General features: G+C 40.7%; 3 protein-coding genes across 3 annotated transcripts; 1 reads left to right on the top strand and 2 right to left on the bottom strand.

The window, feature by feature from the left end:
• Positions 1-100: 100 nt before the first annotated feature.
• LOC114519542 (7,8-dihydro-8-oxoguanine triphosphatase-like) lies at positions 101-1,098 on the bottom strand. The gene is made up of 3 exons (XM_028539689.1): positions 870-1,098; positions 376-521; positions 101-311 (listed from the first exon to the last, which is right to left on the bottom strand). The coding sequence occupies exons 1-3, from the start codon at positions 1,019-1,021 to the stop codon at positions 148-150; spliced, it is 462 nt and encodes a 153-aa protein (XP_028395490.1). The 5' UTR covers positions 1,022-1,098; the 3' UTR covers positions 101-147.
• A 94-nt stretch (positions 1,099-1,192) lies between these two features.
• On the top strand, positions 1,193-13,464 carry LOC114519324 (tectonin beta-propeller repeat-containing protein 1-like). The gene is made up of 18 exons (XM_028539441.1): positions 1,193-1,550; positions 2,030-2,167; positions 3,006-3,128; positions 3,211-3,336; positions 5,271-5,451; positions 5,890-5,984; positions 6,282-6,573; positions 7,092-7,384; positions 7,768-8,188; positions 8,698-8,956; positions 9,122-9,298; positions 9,764-9,820; positions 10,173-10,350; positions 10,872-11,007; positions 11,119-11,318; positions 11,958-12,047; positions 12,497-12,727; positions 12,981-13,464. The coding sequence occupies exons 1-17, from the start codon at positions 1,287-1,289 to the stop codon at positions 12,716-12,718; spliced, it is 3,252 nt and encodes a 1,083-aa protein (XP_028395242.1). The 5' UTR covers positions 1,193-1,286; the 3' UTR covers positions 12,719-12,727; positions 12,981-13,464.
• A 52-nt stretch (positions 13,465-13,516) lies between these two features.
• On the bottom strand, positions 13,517-19,099 carry LOC114519325 (heparan sulfate glucosamine 3-O-sulfotransferase 5-like). Its single transcript, XM_028539442.1, has 2 exons — positions 18,897-19,099; positions 13,517-15,103 (listed from the first exon to the last, which is right to left on the bottom strand). The coding sequence occupies exon 2, from the start codon at positions 14,800-14,802 to the stop codon at positions 13,615-13,617; it is 1,188 nt and encodes a 395-aa protein (XP_028395243.1). The 5' UTR covers positions 14,803-15,103; positions 18,897-19,099; the 3' UTR covers positions 13,517-13,614.
• Between the last annotated feature and the right edge of the window lie 185 nt (positions 19,100-19,284).

The following is a 19,284-nucleotide window of genomic DNA, read 5'->3' on the forward strand; positions in this document are numbered from 1 at the left end:
CTTGTCAGGAAAATAGTTGGTGCCACTCATTTGATTAAATGTCTATAATTTTAAGAAAGTTTTTAAACAATGTATATATGCATGTAATATTTATATCTTATAGCCTTAAAATGTGTGAAATTTTATTAAGAGATAAATATATATATTTTAAAGTTTTGTAAGTGTATAATCCAATATTTTATCATGCCCTTCAAACTTAAAATATCCCTCAAACTTTTCATCATTCAACATCATTGGAAACCAAAGATCATCATCAGGCCACATTTCTTTAAATGGAACTTGATCTATTTCAAACCACTGAGGTCTCATTTCTAAGGCAAACCAAAAGTTAAATATATCTTACGTTGCAGAAGTCAAAATTTTACGCAAATTTACCTTCAGACTCTTGAATAGTTCCTTCATATTTGCTTGTCTTGAAAACATGAACTTCCAAGATTTGAGGCTGGCCAACAAACTCAAACTTCAGAATCCCAACCTGATCTAACTTGTTCGTCTTTAGATTGCATTCCTCAGACAACTCCCTGGGTAATACAACATATTTGTTATTTAGTTGTGAATTCTCCATTGACAGGTGTACATTAATGATCAATCAAGGGGGGCAACCCACCATGAAAAGTTTTACCTGGGAATATTAAACCACATCATTTAAACTATCTTAGCAACTTGATTTGAACAGTCACCACAAGCAGAGTAAAGTTATAGTTTGCAGGTGAAGATAGCTTCGGCCTGTGTGAAGAGGTGGGGTTCTCCCTGTGGAGAGGGGCACTCTCTTGGGAGTTGGTCCTACTTTACAGAGAATATATAAGTAAGTTAGAGCCATTCTATATGCCATATATCTTATAGAGTTACCCTGCTAATGTACATCAAACCTTTTCGCAGCGTCTTCAATAGATTCCCCGGGGTCAACTTTCCCGCCAAACCCGTTCCATCTTCCCGCGCCGAAGCCACGTTTTTTCATACCGAGTAAAATTCTACCTGCGTCCAGCACGAAAGCCAGGGTATACAGCTTATTCTGTGTCATTCTGTTGATGCCAAAATTTGAAGATCCTGGGTATATCTTAGTCAAAACCCACGAGTATATTTCGCGGTCAAATTCAGAAATAGGAAAACCAGGGGGGGAGATGAAGATTACGGAACTTTCATATCAATGAAGTCAGCATGAGATTCTAGGAAATCGCGGAGGGAAGAAAGCTTCCGGTTTTATATGCAGAATAGTTAAATTGTTATTTAAGTTTCAAGTTTGTGATGTCCTTTAAGTCACAAAAACTCTTAAACTACGTGAAATTATGACGAGTACAGGTGTTCTCTGGCTTGCAGATGACGATGGGTTTGCTTATACTTTATCGCTGGAGGAAAATAAGCTGACATTGCGGTCCGAGGAAGCCGACATTATCAAACGAATATCTGCCGTGGACACATGTGCATTTGCAGTCGGTGGTGACCAAAGCGTTTATCTTTATGTAAACAACAGAGATGTACCGATACGCGTGCAAGTCAAGACGTACGAGAACCAGAGGTGGAATCCTATTCATAGCTGGTCTGAAAAATCAGTAGGTTTCATCTTTTAAATCATTAAATGTTTCTGTTAAAACTTCTGCCGGCAGCCGGACCTAATGGTTGTACCATCAGCTGTCTTCTTCAAACATCATCACCAAAATGCACCTTTTTCAAAATGTTTCATAAAATGTCGCATAAAAACTGTCTAAATTGGACAAAATATCTCGACATTTCAACCTAAAAGCCTACTTCACTATCATAAATTTTCCACTATCTCACCAACATCAATATGAACAGTTTTTTTTCAAGAGATGCAATCTCTTGTATGCCTTTAGTGAGGTTTCTAGTTCTAGTCCATAGGAAATATCCTTGGGAAATATTTCCCTATACGGACCTCCAATCTGGTAAATAACATGCATAATATTCTGCAATTACCAATGCATTTATAAATTATGAGGCCTCTACTGGCTATTCTTCCTCTGACTGGAAGAATGGTTGTGGACTTCATCATCATAAATACAATCCCATGTAGATGTTACCAACAGATCGCTGGTCATGGAGCACACAAGATGGTACAAAGAGAACACCAAAGGACTCGTTCATTTTGCCAGAAAACTGGCATTGGGAGGATGAGTGGTACATTGATCCAACAGTCCCAGCTGATGAAAAGGTGTGAAAAAGTTTAAAGCTTTAGGTTTATTTACTGAAATGTGTGCTTTAATTCCACGGTATTCTATAGTTATTCCAGCGTTTGTTGTAACAGTCTTGTAGATCTTAGGTCAAAGTTAATAAATGCTAGCCTCATGAGACGCATAATACATCTGGACGCATAATGCGTCTTCAATATTTTTTGTCTGGTTATTCATCTTCAGTATAAAGACGGACAACAGACGCATAATACGTCCAGACAATTAATGTTTGGTTTTTCGTATCAGAGAAAAATAACCAACGGTAGTTTGTCTGGATGGATAATGCGTCTGTTGTCTTCCTTTATACTGAAGACATTGAATACGTCTAGACGCATTATGCGTCTCTACTGTGAAAACGGCTATTGTTTCGAACTTATTACATGGTATCAGTTTGAAAATTAAATTATGTCAGTAAATATGAATAAGTTAAAACCTCCAAAGTCATCATTCATATTACCTGGAAACTTAGAAGAAAACTGGAGAAACTTCAAAGAGCTGTTTGAAATCTATCAAATTGCCTTCAGTTTGGCATCAGGATGAAATATGAATCTTTGATGTTTCATGGTCCATCGTTTTGTATGGTAAACCAGTTAAAGTTAATTGTCATTTAGCATAGTTTAACTGCAAAATATGAAATAGGTTAAATACAGTTATTGAATATAGTTAAAATAGAGTCATAAATATTTGTAATCCAGAGTTAAACTGAAGACAATTTATACAAAGAATAATATATTGTGAGGTTTGGTGGTAAAGACAATAGCATAAGGGACAATTAACCCTTGCTATTCAACCTAGATTTATTGCTCTACATTTTCACAGGGGTGGCAGTATGCATTGGATTTTCCCAGAGAGTATACTCCGGCCAAAGAATGGAAGTCCTGTGTCCGCCGGCGATGTTGGTCAAGGTATCGACGCTTTGGAAACCTGGAAAAATGGATCAAGGTTTGCATGTCTCCTAAAATATAATACTGGACAAGTTGGTAATCTGAGTAGAATTCTCAGTAGTACAGTGTTTTATATTTAGATCAGTTCACCAGCCACGGATCTTCTGGTTGAAAGAGCCATTCAGGATATTGCTATCGGAGGAATGGCAATTCCTGGCTGTGAATCAGGCTACATTGCATTATGGGCTGTCAACTTTGCTGGACAGGTAAGTCACTCCCTATCCACATTTACCACCCTCATTCCCTTGTATCCTCGCAAATCCACTTGCCGAGCAAAGATGGCACCTCAGGCACCCAGGGTAGTAATTCACATAGATCTTACATTTACATTTTGATATCAATACCCTATGTATGCTAAATAATTAAATTTCTTTCATCAATTTGAATATAAGCTATTTCAACACCCAGCATAGGAGACAAAGAGACAAAGTGTGCGGTTTTCAAAAGCGCACTCCATTTTAGATTTTTAAAGCCATTCCCTTATAATTCATAAAGGTGACCCTCTAAGCCTAACCCCCAACTTTAACTGACATCCTACCCCCCCCCCAACTTTACCTAACATCCTACCCCCAACTGAATTTTCCGGCCAATTCGACCATGGTCGTATTCGCCATTTTCCCGCCAATTCGACCATGGTCGTATTCGCCATTTTCCGGCCAATTCGACCATGGTCGTATTCGCGATTTTCCGGCCAATTCGACCATGGTCGTATTCGTCATTTTCCGACCAATTCGACCATGGTCGTATTCGCCATTTTCTGGCCATTTCGACCATGGTCGTATTCGCCATTTTCCGGCCAATTCGACCATGGTCGTATTTGCCATTTTCCGGCGAATATATGACCATGGTCGTATATTTGCCATTTTCCGGCGAATATATGACCATGGTCGTATATTTGCCATTTTCCGGCCAATATATGACCATGGTCGTATATTTGCCATTTTCCGGCCAATATATGACCATGGTCGTATATTTGCCATTTTCCGGCGAATATGACCATGGTCGTATTTGCTATTTTCCGGCGAATATGACCATGGTCGTATTTGCCATTTTCCGGCGAATATGACCATGGTCGTATTTGCCATTTTCCGGCGAATATGACCATGGTCGTATTTGCCATTTTCCGGCGAATATGACCAATGGTCGTATTTGCCATTTTCCGGCGAATATGACCATGGTCGCATTTGCCATTTTCCGGCGAATATGACCATGGTCGTATTTGCCATTTTCCGGCGAATATGACCATGGTCGTATTTGCTATTTTCCGGCGAATATGACCATGGTCGTATTTGCCATTTTCCGGCGAATATGACCATGGTCGTATATTTGCCATTTTCCGGCGAATATATGACCATGGTCGTATATTTGCCATTTTCCGGCAAATATATGACCATGGTCGTATATTTGCCATTTTCCGGCGAATATATGACCATGGTCGTATATTTGCCATTTTCCGGCCAATATATGACCATGGTCGTATATTTGCCATTTTCCGGCCAATATATGACCATGGTCGTATATTTGCCATTTTCCGGCGAATATGACCATGGTCGTATTTGCTATTTTCCGGCGAATATGACCATGGTCGTATTTGCCATTTTCCGGCGAATATGACCATGGTCGTATTTGCCATTTTCCGGCGAATATGACCATGGTCGTATTTGCCATTTTCCGGCGAATATGACCATGGTCGCATTTGCCATTTTCCGGCGAATATGACCATGGTCGTATTTGCCATTTTCCGGCGAATATGACCATGGTCGTATTTGCTATTTTCCGGCGAATATGACCATGGTCGTATTTGCCATTTTCCGGCGAATATGACCATGGTCGTATATTTGCCATTTTCCGGCGAATATATGACCATGGTCGTATATTTGCCATTTTCCGGCAAATATATGACCATGGTCGTATATTTGCCATTTTCCGGCGAATATATGACCATGGTCGTATATTTGCCATTTTCTGGCGAATATATGACCATGGTCGTATATTTGCCATTTTCCGGCGAATGTATTGACATCTACCCTCCACCAACTTTAACTAACATCTACCCCCTCGGAAATCAATTCTCACATATCCCGTCCTACACAGTTTGTATTAAAAATGTTGTTCTAAACTGCGCATTGTGTCACTCCAGGTATTATACAGACAAGGGATAACTGCTGTTTGTCCCGAAGGCACGTCGTGGGTGACAATACATCTACCAGAGGAGGTCAAGGCTGGACAGATCTCTGTTGGACCAACAGGAATGGTCTGGTTGATAACTTGGCAAGGATCTCTCTATATGCGCACAGGAATTTCTAAATTTCAACCTACAGGTAGAGAGTGGATTAGCGAAACACGAATTTTTGACTCCATTTTCATTGAAAACAAGATTTAAATACATGAAATGGCTTTCCGGAAACATTTTTTTGAAGTCAAAATTTCAGCATTGGAGTAGAAACCAAAGGTCCGAAATATCAGATTTTCAAACCATCTTAAACTGCAGGGTGTATAAAGAAATGCAATCTTAATAATCCCCTGGGGCCTACGATCTTTTGTTATTGATATATTACAACACAATATGAATATTGTGTGTCGTAGTTTTTTTTATACACCCTGTAGTAACTCAGTTTGGAAGTGCGTAATTTGTATTAACAAACCAAAAGTCGCATGTCAACCCCCCCCCCTTTGTCAAGTTGATTTTTCACCTTGTCTGGTAAGTTACTTTTCAAGGTAGCACCATCGCAGAGTGAACAATTCTTATTTTCTGACAGGTTTGTCCTGGGTTTCTGTCCCCTTCCCTGATGACAGAGTTTACCAACTTTCTGTGGGAACCAACGCGCTATGGCTTCTGTCTATGGAAGGAAATGTATGTTCATAAATAATGCTTCATTGTAGAAAGCACATATTATACGCTATCCTTTATTTTATTTGATATCTGACATACGATAATAGTCAAGATTGGTCGGACCTGCCTGAAAACCACCTTGTTGTGAGTGTGTATAGCTTCCTACTGAAATATTGTTATAATAATAAAAAACCCCACAGACATTGCCAAAAGTACAACGCGTTTGACGTCATTATGAGAAAGGTCTGTTGTATGTTTCTTCTCCAGTTCTCCTAATCTCCTAAACACCACCGACTTTTAACTTATATCTTATTCCAGGTTTATTTCAGACGTGGTATTTCAACATCAATTGGCTACACAGACGAGGAGAGTGCCAAGGGAACAAAATGGGTTGAAATGGTTGGAAGCTTTTCGTTGATTTCCATGGCTTTGAATGATCAGGTGTTTGCATTAAGCACTGGGTCTGATCACGTGTTCTTTCGGTCTGACGTCACCAGCTCCGAGCTTTCTGGCAAAGAGTGGAAGATTTTGAATGTTGGTCGTTCAATGACAGACAGTATGAGCAGCTTGTCCAGTGACTCGTCCCATCATGAGCATAAAAAAAGTATAGGTGCTGTGACTTAACCTTAGAGTTCTAAACTGTTCTTTCTAGAGATCCAGTAAGGATCATCGTTTATGATCCAGTGTTACTACGGGAGGAAACCTAAACTAAACTAACTTTATTTATACTGGATAGTTCTATCAGTTCTAAACTGTTCTTTCTAGAGATCCAGTAAGGATCATCTCTTATTGATCTAGTGTTACTACAGGAGGAGACCTAAACTAAACTAACTTTATTTATTCTGGATAGTTCTATCAGTTCTAAACTGTTCTTCCTAGAGGTCCAGTAAGGATCATCTCTTATTGATCCAGTGTTACTACAGGAGGAAACCTAAACTAAACTAACTTTATTTATACTGGATTGCTCTATCAGTTCTAAACTGTTCTTCGTAGAGGTCCAGTAAGGATCATCTTTTATGATCCAGTGTTACTACAGGAGGAAATCTAAACTAAACTAACTTTATTTATACTGGATAGCTCTATCAGTTCTAAACTGTTCATTATTCAAAGCAATCTATTCTTTTCCAGGTTCCATAGGCGATGATGACACGACGTTGTTTTCTGAAAATCTTACTGGATTGATGAATTCATCCGTAGAAGCACATCGCTGGAATTGGATAAGCGCCAGCTCTTGCAATGTCGTTGCGAATTTTTTCAACGCGCACAATTCACTTCATCATAGCGTCTCAGTCAGTTCCATCAACCTGAATAAATTAAATCTCGCCAGCGGACCGTGGAGGGGGGTTGTGCTCGAGTTGCTAGAGTCACGTGATAATGACGAGATGAGGCCTTATTGTGAATTTGAACAGGCGGTGGATAAGGTTAGTTTGGGTAATTGTGTTCGGATTATTGTTACTGATGCGCCGATCTACAGTCGTATAAGATCTTATTCTGGCGTATGTATTCGAATAAATGCGTGTAAAGATGTCACATCGCAGCACTGTTAACAGACTGACTACATTTCATACATCAGAAGTGAATTGGATCCGACAAAATTGGATCGTTCACACAAATTTTTAGTAAACTTGACATATTTTCATTTCACAATTTCAAAAAATATAATTCGACCTTCAAAAACGGGCCTTAGGGAAACTAAACACAGAAGCTTCACAGGTTCTCTCTCGTAACTATCGTTCCAGGTGTATTAGAGTCCAGTGCATACAATTAATCGTATATTGTAAAAAGACCTCAATTTTTTTTGCAGGGAAGTTGGTCAAAGTCTGGTACATTTCGAATGCTTTTGGACAGGCACAACAATACCTGGTGCCCTTGCAAGGTAACTCTAGCCAATGAGGGAGACGTTGAATGCTTGATAATTCAACATACTGGCAAATCACAAAAACCGAAGGAGACGAAGTTGATGATCTTTGATATCACGTGCATCTCGCGTGTTTACAACCAGACGCACACGAACTGTTTCACCATCGATACTGCGGTGAGAACTATGGAGCGAAACTATCTCATGCTGTCTGCTTTGAGCGAGAAAGAACTTAACGAATGGATGGTGGCTTTGAACTCCGCTTGCCAAAAGGCGAGAAAGTGTGAGGGGCCGCCCAAACCCTCGGCGCTGTGGTGCACAACATCCGGAGGGGATGTGTTCTTTAGCGACTCCAAAGACGAATCAGGTGTGTTGTGGGGGGGACGAGTCAGGTGTGTTGTGGGGGGGACGAGCCAGGTGTGTTGTGGGGGGACAAGTCAGGTGTTTTGTGTGAGGAAACGAGTCGTCAGGTGTGTTGTAGGGGGGACGAGTCAGGTGTGTTGTGGGGGGGGATGAGCCAGGTGTGTTGTGGGGGGGGGAAAGTCAGTTGAGTTGTGATCAGCATTTTCCCTCAAAACGTTTGTTCAAACTTTATTTCTGCCTAGACTAAAGGTAATGTTACACGAAACAACTTTCAACATCAACTCGCAACGCAACAATGTTTTGAAAAAGGTTTACGCGTCGAATATTATATATTTGAGTTAGTTTGTAACACAGAAATTGTTTTGGAAACAAGTTGAAAGTTTATGAAATGTTTTTATTCCACACAACATTGTTGTTTAGATTTTTGCTTATTGTTGCGTTGCGAGTTGATGTTGAAAGTTGTTCCGTGTAGCATCAATGACCTTTATCCTAACATACAATTTGTTTAAACAGATTTCAACAGCCTACCCGCCTACCACCTTTACTGGCGTCAGGTGGGGGGTCACCTTGCCCGAGTGGAGGCCGGGGTGGATCATGTTGTGTGGGGGCTTGGTGACGACGGCAGACCGTGGTGTTTCACACGTGGCTTTGGTGGCGGGAATATCCCAGCCGACATGAGCAGCGCCCACGGTATTTGTGATCAGAGTGATCAAGATGTGTTCTACACATACGAGAACCAGAGGTGGACCCCTTGGGAGGGGTTTGGGGGAAGGTAGGTGGTAGCATATGACAATTAGGGATAGACGTGAACATCTAGAGCGAGACTTCTTCAAATGTGGTATAACAACTGCCTAAAATAGACAAAAACGCATTTTCATGTTTCGTCCTAAGGGCCCTCGACAGACTGATATTGATCTTTTTTTTCCATTTTTGCCAGTCGGTTGTTAACGGATCGTTACGAGTGGAGTGACGAGACTGGGGTCCTGGAGCGTCGCAAGGAAGGTTACCCTCTCCCCAACTCTGAATGGCAGTGGAAAGGGGAATGGAAGGTCGACTTTGATACAGAAGTTGGAACTGATAGAAAGGGGTGGATGTATGCCCTTGATTTCCCAAGGTACGATGGAAGGTGCAGGTTGCAGGAGAGCTGTGGTAAGAGGGGCTGGTGTGGGTGGAAGGTGGGAGTGGCAGGTGCGGGGGGGGGGGTTGTGAATGGCAGTTGCAGGTAGGAGGTGTAGGTTGAAGGTGGAAGTGGAAGTGTGAATGGTGTGATAGCAGTTGTGGGCGGAAGGTGATAGTGGAAGGTGTGAGTGGCTGGTGTGGATAGTAGGTGTGAGCGGATGGTGAGAGTGGATGGCGAGAGTGCACATGTCAGTGGTATGTGTGGATAGTAGGTGAGAGTTGATGGTGAGAGTGTGCGGTATGAGTTGTAGGTGTGGATAGTAAATATCAGCAGGTGACTAGCAAGTGTATCTGTGTGGGTATCTTCTCAGAGATTCGTCCCATGTGTCCTTTGCTTCCAGCAGCCGTCTCAACGTCATAGGGCGAGTTTTTTTTTCATCCACAATTTTCTTTAATCCAGGGAATACAGCAACGAAAAGAAAATTATTGATTGTGTGAGAAGACGCCGTTGGTTGAGGTTATTATAGACACCTTAAGCATGTAGGATGGAAACACGATGACCGTGGTTATCAATACAATGATTCATTAAAAAAATGAATAATTAATAGACCTATGATAACTTTCGACGTTGTCCAAGCTCTTGCAAATCTTAAGTTTTCACGTCCTGTGTAGAACGTGTGCGATTGATAATATTCAACGAATCTTTATATAAGCATTCAAGGAGCGTTTCAGCCGTGTGTTTTCGTCGCGTTTCTGTCCAACATGCTTTTCCCAAATGAAGCTTTGACCGCTCTCTCCGATTCAGGCTATGAGCTGATCTACCGATAGCCAACGATACACGACACAGGCCTCTTCTCTGATTTCTCTAGATCTGCAAGCGTCAACACGACCGGTCCCTGGGTTGAAATCCTGCCCTCGATTCCCCTGAGGGATGTAAGCATTCAAATTGATCGAAGGTATCAGGAGGATGGCTGCATCGCTGTCTGGGCTGTTGGTATTAAAGGAGATGTTTTGCGCAGGAATGGTGTGACTGCTGATCTGCCACAAGTTAGTGTCTTTCTTTCCCTTCGTGAATTAGATCACTGCATTTCATTTCTAAACTGTTCTTCCTAGAGTTCCAGTAAGGATCATCTCTTATTGATCCAGTGTTACTACAGGAGGAAACCTAAACCAAACTAACTTTATTTATGCTGGATAGCTCTATCAGTTCTAAACTGTTCTTCCTAGAGGTTTCAGTAAGGATCGTCTCTTATTGATCCAGTGTTACTGCAGGAGGAAACCTAAACCAAACTAACTTTATTTATACTGGATAGCTCTATCAGTTCTAAACTGTTCTTCCTAGAAGCCCAGTAAGGATAATCATTATCACTTATTGACGTAACTGCAAACGAAAACCAATATACTAAGGTGTTTAATCTCATCTCGTCTTGATTAGGTTAAAAGATTAGGTTAAAATAGATCGCATATGGATCTAAGTCCACTATAGCAGGCCTTGACCCGGCTTTGAAAACGCCCACACTCCGTGGGAGATCTTATATATTCACACTACATTCCATCCGTTCACGCAGGGTGAATCCTGGCTGCATGTCACGACCAACACTAAATTCCTGAGCATCTCGGTCGGTTGCGACTACAGGGTCTGGGGCATCGGTGAAGATGGCGCGGCCTACATGAGGGTTGGGTACGAAGGAAATGACGTCGCAGGTATGATGACGTCATGTCGAAAACAAAGATTTCATAAAGATTTTCAATACAATGAAACCGTTCATAGGATAATATATGATTTTGAATGTTTTTTACCTGTTTTTTTTTCAGGAAAGATGTGGGATCGTATACAGCCCCCAGGCACGAATCCTTTGAACACGATATCGGTGGGGAAGAACACGGTGTGGGCCGTTGACAAGTTTGGGGAGCATTACTACAGGAGTGGGGTCACCCAGACCTTTCCCGAAGGAGTGGAATGGTCGAAGATTTTTGGAAGAGTTCAGTCAGTTTCCGTTGCCGCAAGCGACGAGGTAGGGCGATGAGACGATGAAACTTTCCCGCCGAAATGTGTGGGGAATTTTCAAAGCTGAATTTACTATGCTCTATGTACTTTTTGGAGTTGCGAAAATAGAAAATTCGAAATGGAATATTGCCTGCTGGGTTATGGAAGTATTTCTTATGAGTCAAAATGCGATTTAGGGGTCAGCGGCAACCGTGATGGCAAAACTGAATATCATTTTAGCAAAAGGCGTATAGAACTGAACATATCCCAAAATATGTATGTTCACATCTATAACTTCTCCATCAATTTTTAGTTCTATTCCTTTATTGTAGAAAGCACACATTATACGCTATCCTTTATTTTGCTGCGATTTTCCTCTTTTGATAGATGTAAACGAGTGAACAGTTACGGATGTTCAAATACGAGCTCTTATACATCAAAGCATTCGTAACTACTTCACTCGTTTACATCTACCAAAAGAAGAAATCGCAGCAAAAATTGCAAGTGTAAACGTGCCTCAAAAACGAGCCTTCATTTTGCTAATCCACAAGGGTTGTACTTTTCCTAATCCACTGCGGTAGCAGAGTACAAAAGATGCTTACGATATTCCCAGGGTAGGATAGAAAAGGCGATTAAGCGATTAAAGTTTTTACCTTTGATTTCGTAGGTGTGGGTCAAGTGTCAAGGAGGATTAGAGAAGTGTTTTAAAACCTCACCAGACAAACCGACTGGCGGCGGTTGGGTCTTAGCTTTGCCGGTGAGCGAAACTTTGTGAAAGAAATGCATTTAATGCACGTTTTAGTCAAGATGTTTAGCCTGATGGTTTCCAGTAATGTTTTATCAATCCAGTGTAATATTGGGGTCTAGGGCAAAAATTGTTTTTTGGGGGGCTATGGGTGGATCTAGCGAGGTTTAGGTAGTCCAGGACCCCATGAAAAATTCCCCCTTCCTCCTTTGGGTCTTGGACATAGAACTAATTCCTCTTTCCATCTCTTAAGCCTAGGACAGGAACAAATTCCCCCTCTCCATCACTTAGTCTAGGGCCCGTGACAACCCCCTTCTTCCTTCGCCAGTCTTTGGGCACGGGACTAACACCCCCCTCTTCACCTCTCACGGCTGGGTCAAGGGACAAATCCCCACCCCACCCCTCTCTCTCAGAGGCGATGGAAAACGAGGTAGCCTGACAAACCACATCGTACATTATAGAAATTTTGGAACAGTATTACTGCGCGTTCGGTCGGAATCGAGGCTGCGCCGTCAGTTTCCGATGAAGCAGCGACTGCGACGAAGACGGATGGCAATCAACCGTTGAAACAATATGAAACTGTCAAACAACAATCTTACAAAGATATCATGGAGAGTGGCGATATTTACACCAGTGTGTACGGTGGAGAAGAGTTTATTCCTAATTCTGATGATGAAAGTTGATGAAGACAGGTAATATACCGTTAGTCTTTGTATTTTGTTGAATTTGTTCTCAATAGTTTTAAACTGTTCTTCCTAGAGGTCCAGTGAGGATCATCTCTTATTGATCCAGTGTTACTACAGCAGGAAACCTAAATTAAACTAACTTTATTTATACTGGATAGCTCTGTCAGTTCTAAACTGTTCTTCCTAGAGATCCACTAAGGATAATCTCTTATTCATCCAAATCTGAATTAAAAACTGTTTATTTAACTGTGGTTTCTAGAAAGTCAGGCAACAAAAGAATAAATCGGCGAAAGAGGACAGGTTTGATATCTTAGTTGAGTAAACATGTGGGTCGCATTTTAGGGTGAGTTTCTATTTTTGGCTCTTGACTAGGATTAGGGACATGGTTAGGCTAGGTTTAGGGGTGAGGGGGGAGTTAGGGAAGGGGGAGAGTTAGAGGATGGGGTATCTTTCGAGCAATGACGAATAGAACACGGTGCAAGGAGTGTTGAAAATAGCAATTTTCCCTTAAGACGCGACACGTGTGAAGAGTACTTAGGGCAATGCGGCAGCATTTGCAAGCAATTAAAAATGACATAAAATGTTAAATATTTTCAAACACGATGGTTAGATTATCTTAGCATGACCAAAGGCTCAATGAAACGTCGAGACCTGACCGCAATGAACTAATAATGAAATAATGAATTTACCTAAAAACATCGCTTTGCTTAACGACAGAGTTCACTGCATACAGATTCCGATGCATACGCGGGGAGCTTCTGTCACAACTCATACTTGTTTTAAAATTATCTTATTATGTAAAACAATTTCTTATCAATGAAAACAGAATAATACTTTATATACAAATAATAAATAATATCAGTCTAACGTTTGGCGCGCAATTTCAAACAGTGCTACGGCCACTGAAAATTTCTTCCTGTCATTTTGTACAGCTGTTCATTGAACGGTGCGTAATAGCTACGAAGCTCGCTTAGAATTCTGGGATGGACCGTTGGGTGTGCCCGTCCTTTAGTCTTCCCCAGGCATCGCTCGTTTTTATTCTCCGTTCCGCGAAAGCAAGGGAAACCTTTCTGTGCGTTGAAGACGAAATTTGATTTCTGGAAATACGGTGAAATTTCTAGGAATTTCTCGACTTTTTTAATTTCCTGGAAAGGATCGCGAACCAGCTCTTCGCCGCTCACGAAGTGAAACCATTCCCGCGGAAAGTACCGAAGCCATCTTTCCAAATGTTTTGAGTAAACGCCCGTCTTCACAACACCCCATGAAGTGTCGATCTCGAATGCGGAGTTATTCTTCATAACCATCTTCTCGAATGGTTTCAACACTCGATTGTATTTCGCTTGAACTCCCAGGTTGAGTTGGACGTAATCCGACACAGCGCGTATCGTAGGATCTCTGAAGATGACCAGAAACTTTAGAGTTTTGTTGATGGCTTTCGAGTACTCTAGAACTCGTTCGGGCACGCCTCGAACCACGAAATAACTGGGGGTTTTCTCGATGGTCTGTTGTTCGCTTCGTACCTTTGCGGTTTGTTCTAAATACCATTGCACACCGCGCGGGTACCGTTGGTCGAAGTAATGCACCTCAGGCCCGCACGATTTCACTTGCGGGTGCAGCCTGAGTATAGCCAGCAAAGCGCGGGTACCAGCCTTTCGTACACCGATGATTAAGGTGGTTGGAAAACGCTTCACAGGTTTTCCCAGCTTGCTCGCTATTTCAACCGCAGTCTCATGCTGGCTTATGAATTTCCTGTCTACTGCGAGAGATATTGAATTCCCGCTTTCGGCTGGACGGGTTATCGCGTAGCAATCAGGAGAGAGCGATACGTTGTACTTGAGACGGAATTGTAAGTTTCCAAGTTGCTGTGAGTATGTACGCGTCGATGGAGACGCATCTTCGAGCTTCGTGTTTGCGTTACGCGTAATTTCACTACTGTTGATCATTCCATGTTGAATAAATTGCATCCTCAAAAAATTACGCGTTTGCCCAAACGGAATGTAATTTGTCTTGACGAGCGCTGTGACCACGGCGTACAACACGAGGGACGAAGCGATTAACAGACAGAATCTCTTCGCGCTCATCACACTGGCCAAAGATATGCGTCGTTGTTCGGCGCGCAATTTATTCAACCACTGAATAAATTGCGTCTTCAAGCTTTCTTGCGCTTCACAGGCCAAACGTACCTGCAGACCATGCGACGCACGCAGCAACACATTCGACGAAAACGACTGCTAGGATTTGAAAGTTCAATTTAATAAACACAGCGTCACCGCTGGCAGTGTGCGCAAAGCCTCTTTGGAGGGAAATTATTTGATACTCGAGGAGCAGCGAATATATGTCGACTCACGATTGGCTTGTTCTGCACCACCTTCGATTAAAGACCTATCAACACAAACAAACACTGATACTTATTTAATGGCCTTTAAAAACGCCAAGGAGCATTATAACAGCTCCTGTGCTTGTGTCATGCCATGGGCGAAACTGTCAAATACGTTGCACTCTCGCAAACAAGTAAACCTGATTCCAAGTGAAATTTATCGCGAGAAAATCGCGCTAATCAGATAATTCTAATATAAACAAATGGGTCGTGTTTTGGGGTGTAAAAATAATACAATTTAATCCAATTATAGTGGGGAAAATAATCGGTTCGCGCACCGTAAATGGCCTAGACTCGAACTGCGTGAGGATTCCTTATAAACCATTTGAAAGCCTTCCGTCTTGCGATAATACGAAAACTCAAAAGCAAAGAGGTTCAGGAAGATATCTATTTGTATTTGTCCCATTGCTATTTATAAACGTGCGCGCAAAATAACTAAGTGTATCTTATGACAATTTAATTTCTAGAGTTTACCAGTATCGTTTAAGATCGCATTGCGCGCCACGTTTCAATGATTTGAAGAGTCACCTTGACTATCTAAACACTAAACAAGTAGCCCAATACGACCTTTATTGACTAACAAGTTTTAATGTCAAATTTCTAAGGACACAGGGCAGGCTGACTGCATAGCTTTGAGTTCTATTGGAAGTGTCGCCTATAAGTTGTTTTTTTTTAACGAAAAGGTTACGTGTACTGAAATTCATGCCGTTCATACCAGACGGCAGACGTTCAACAACGAAGGCCGTACGATTTTGCCCAAGGATATAAACAGCTGTAACCGCAGCGTGATCTTACAACATCAATGCTAAGCAAGAGTTTCAATATATCGAACAATTCCGTCGTTGAAATATTACAAAAAGTCTTGGATTTCCGTGCGTACACTCATCATCTCCTCATTTCCGCCTTTTATGCTAATAGAACAAATGAAGATAAATTGTAGCGAAAAATGTCGGAAGGAATATTTGATCCGGAGCGATTGTTTATCGCCGCGATATTATTACGCGACTCACTTGAGCAAGTTTTCAACGATCATATAACAACACAATTCAGGAAATTGGGAAATTTTTGTTCGTTTAAAACCGGACGAAACTCATCTCATGCAATCCACTTCAAAAATGAAGGCCTTGAAAACATGGAAGTCTTAATTAATTTACCTAAATCCAACTAATTTTAGCCATGTTCTTGTTATAACCTGCGTAAGAACTATCTGAAATTCAAGCGACCACATGCATGTTAGTCTAATTGTTGATGGCAATTAACGTCGAGTATCATACGTTTGTTCAAGTTAGCAGAAACATATTCTAGACATCCTCTTGTGAATTAGCAGCTGTTGTTTTTTTTACGAGGATATCGCCTCTGGCTTGTTTTAAAACAGATATTTCGTTCCACTAACAACAGCGCACTTAACGGACAAAGCTTACAATGTGTCCTTAAGTTATTTTTTCAGATAAAACAAACTGATAATATCTCTTGGATAACCTATCTTGCATGCATGTGACAACAGCTTCGAGCTCATCACCACGCCTGTTTGATTACGCGAATCATTTGAAAGGAACTAAGCCAAATTCTCCGGCTAAAATTACCCTACGCGAGCGAGCGTCATGTCTCGATAAAGTGCCAAAGTGGCGGCTTTTTATGAACTGAAATTGACGTAATATTCCATCGACGTTTATGGAGAGCATTTTTGGATGATATTCGAGCGTGTTTTATTATTAAAAAACTTCTCTTCATCACTCGACGTTTCCATTGTATTCATAATCGAAATCAATCTGGTTTGCGTCAAATGTCGCGAACCATTCATCAATCACAACTATCAACACGCGAGACATCGTTGGAACGCACAGCGGAGGTCCCGAGAAGAACGGTGCGGGAAACTTGCCACAGCGTGTCTTTAGAATGTGTCGAAGTTTTCATTATCCCGCTTAGCCGAGATTAAAGAAGGGTAAGATGACTTTGGGGTATTGAAAGAAGTATTTAACATGATTCTGGCAGTGGTGGAGTTATCCCGACGATTGAATGAGCTTGTTTTGTTTCAGGAAGGCTTGTTTCAATACCTCAAAATGAATAAATCATTCCACGCTTCGCTGAATCTCGAGTAACCAGGCTCATGTAAATAGCACTTAAATGAAATATCAGTTGAAGAGCCAGCCTATTTGCTTGTCAAAATATTCTATATCGTGAAAAAAGAAGTATATTTTCCTACAAACATCATACCAGAACTGACGAGTAAAATTGCGAAATTTAGCGACAAAAAGTTGCAAAGTCGGCTACAATTGTCAACAATGTTGTTGTTGGCAAACATTTAATCCGAAAAATTAACTAATTTCCGAACGCAAAATACAAAATATGCGAACTTTCCTGACTATATTTTGTTCGTATGCTACAATATTTGAGAAGTAAAGTTTATAGTTTATGCTCTCTATAGTCAGGACGGATTTATTATAATATCCTTGCCTATAGATAAAAAAATCATCTTATATTAAAACATGGACATAATTGTTACATACTGTTTTGTTGGTTGATTTTTCTCGAACATATTTTCCTCGGAATGAAGTGAAATTGAAATAAACTTTTGACGCATACATGCACACTATTTTTCACGCGTTTTATTATCATTCGAAGAGCCATAAAATTTTTAAAAACATGGATAAAGAATAATTATTTTATTCCAAATATTTAATGAGCTAATTTTCGCGAAATTTTCAAGTCTGGAAAATGTATTCGAATTGATAAACAAGTGTGGCAATATCTGGGCTTGGGAAATGCGCGTGTTACGTATCAAAATTTCAGTTCGACCTTTCGGATTCAACATTGCTTTTACACCACACACAGACCAAACGTCTGATCTCCTTGTTTTTGCGCCACTCGGTACAAATATATGAAAATGGTTGATAAAGTACGTCTGCTGCAGTTAATTTGAATATTAAAATGTTTGAATATGTCGGTTACTTATTTGGTGCGCTCTATAAATTGCTAGACGTCCATATGTCGACTTCCTAATACCTGTCGTCAGCTAGTTAGTACGCAAACTCAGTCTTTTGCTTACGCCATCTGACGACGAAGCTCGTAGTCGTTGCGCTTTTGAATACGAAATTGTTCATATTCTTCAACAAATTCGTACTCAAAAGTTCAACGATCACGACGAGTTTTGGCCGATATGGCGTAAGCAAACAACACGCGGGAATGACGAATCTCGTATTCGTAATTCGTGGGAATTGTACACCCTGATAAAGACGCTGATACTGTAGGGGTAGTCTAAACTAACAAATATTAAGGATATATCATTATAATGCTTTTCCTAAAACAGTACAACATTGCATACACTGATATAGTATTACTACTTTACAACAATGAGGATACCGCGACGGTGTATTGTATAATATCCACTTTGGTACGAAACATTAAACATATCACGAATACTATATTACTCTATTGACCAATGAACATTATTTTTACTGTACCCGTTAAGGACTGTTCTTCGGCAGATTCGCTGTACTGATTCATAAATATTTAAAGAAAATCGTCTATAGGAACTTTACAAATGTTCTCCATTTAAAATCATCTCATTGTCGAATTGTTTTGTACTTTTATATAAATATACTCAGTGATCACTTGTGATTTTTCGAACAAACGTCAATGTCTAGGAACTTATTAGGTGAAATCTCACGTCTCAAAGCCAGAAAATGTCACAAAATGAAATAGCACATTGCAAGTTGCAACATAAAATATTACTGACTATTTATAACACATTAATATAAGCACAATGCGATACAAGATATGAATATAATGAAGCCATACCTTTGAGATTCAAAATTGCCGATAAAACAGCGCTGTCGGGATTTTATAAAATATATTTGTCCATACTATGTTGGCGATTTCGAATTGTGTCATAAAACATTGTTTTAAACAGAACCCGTCTGATACGGGCTCAATTAAACAAAAAAAATGAATGTACACACACTTGCAGACGATATTACGTGATACAGTTTTGGGCATTAAATTTCACACTTGACGTACCAACTTTCAAAAATCACAACATCACATGCAAAGTAAAACCATCTGTCAGCAGATGACGTACACGCTTGATGCAAAACCACAGGTAGAGACTAGAGGCGAGAAGAATAAATAAGTGGAAAATATCCTAAGGCTTTAACCCACACGAGCGGGCGTGCGGTGAAAGCAGTGG

This window comes from Dendronephthya gigantea, unplaced genomic scaffold (genome assembly GCF_004324835.1).
Source record: "Dendronephthya gigantea isolate DGI-Jeju-01 unplaced genomic scaffold, DenGig_1.0 000013F, whole genome shotgun sequence".
Classification (NCBI taxonomy): Eukaryota; Metazoa; Cnidaria; class Anthozoa; order Malacalcyonacea; family Nephtheidae; genus Dendronephthya; species Dendronephthya gigantea.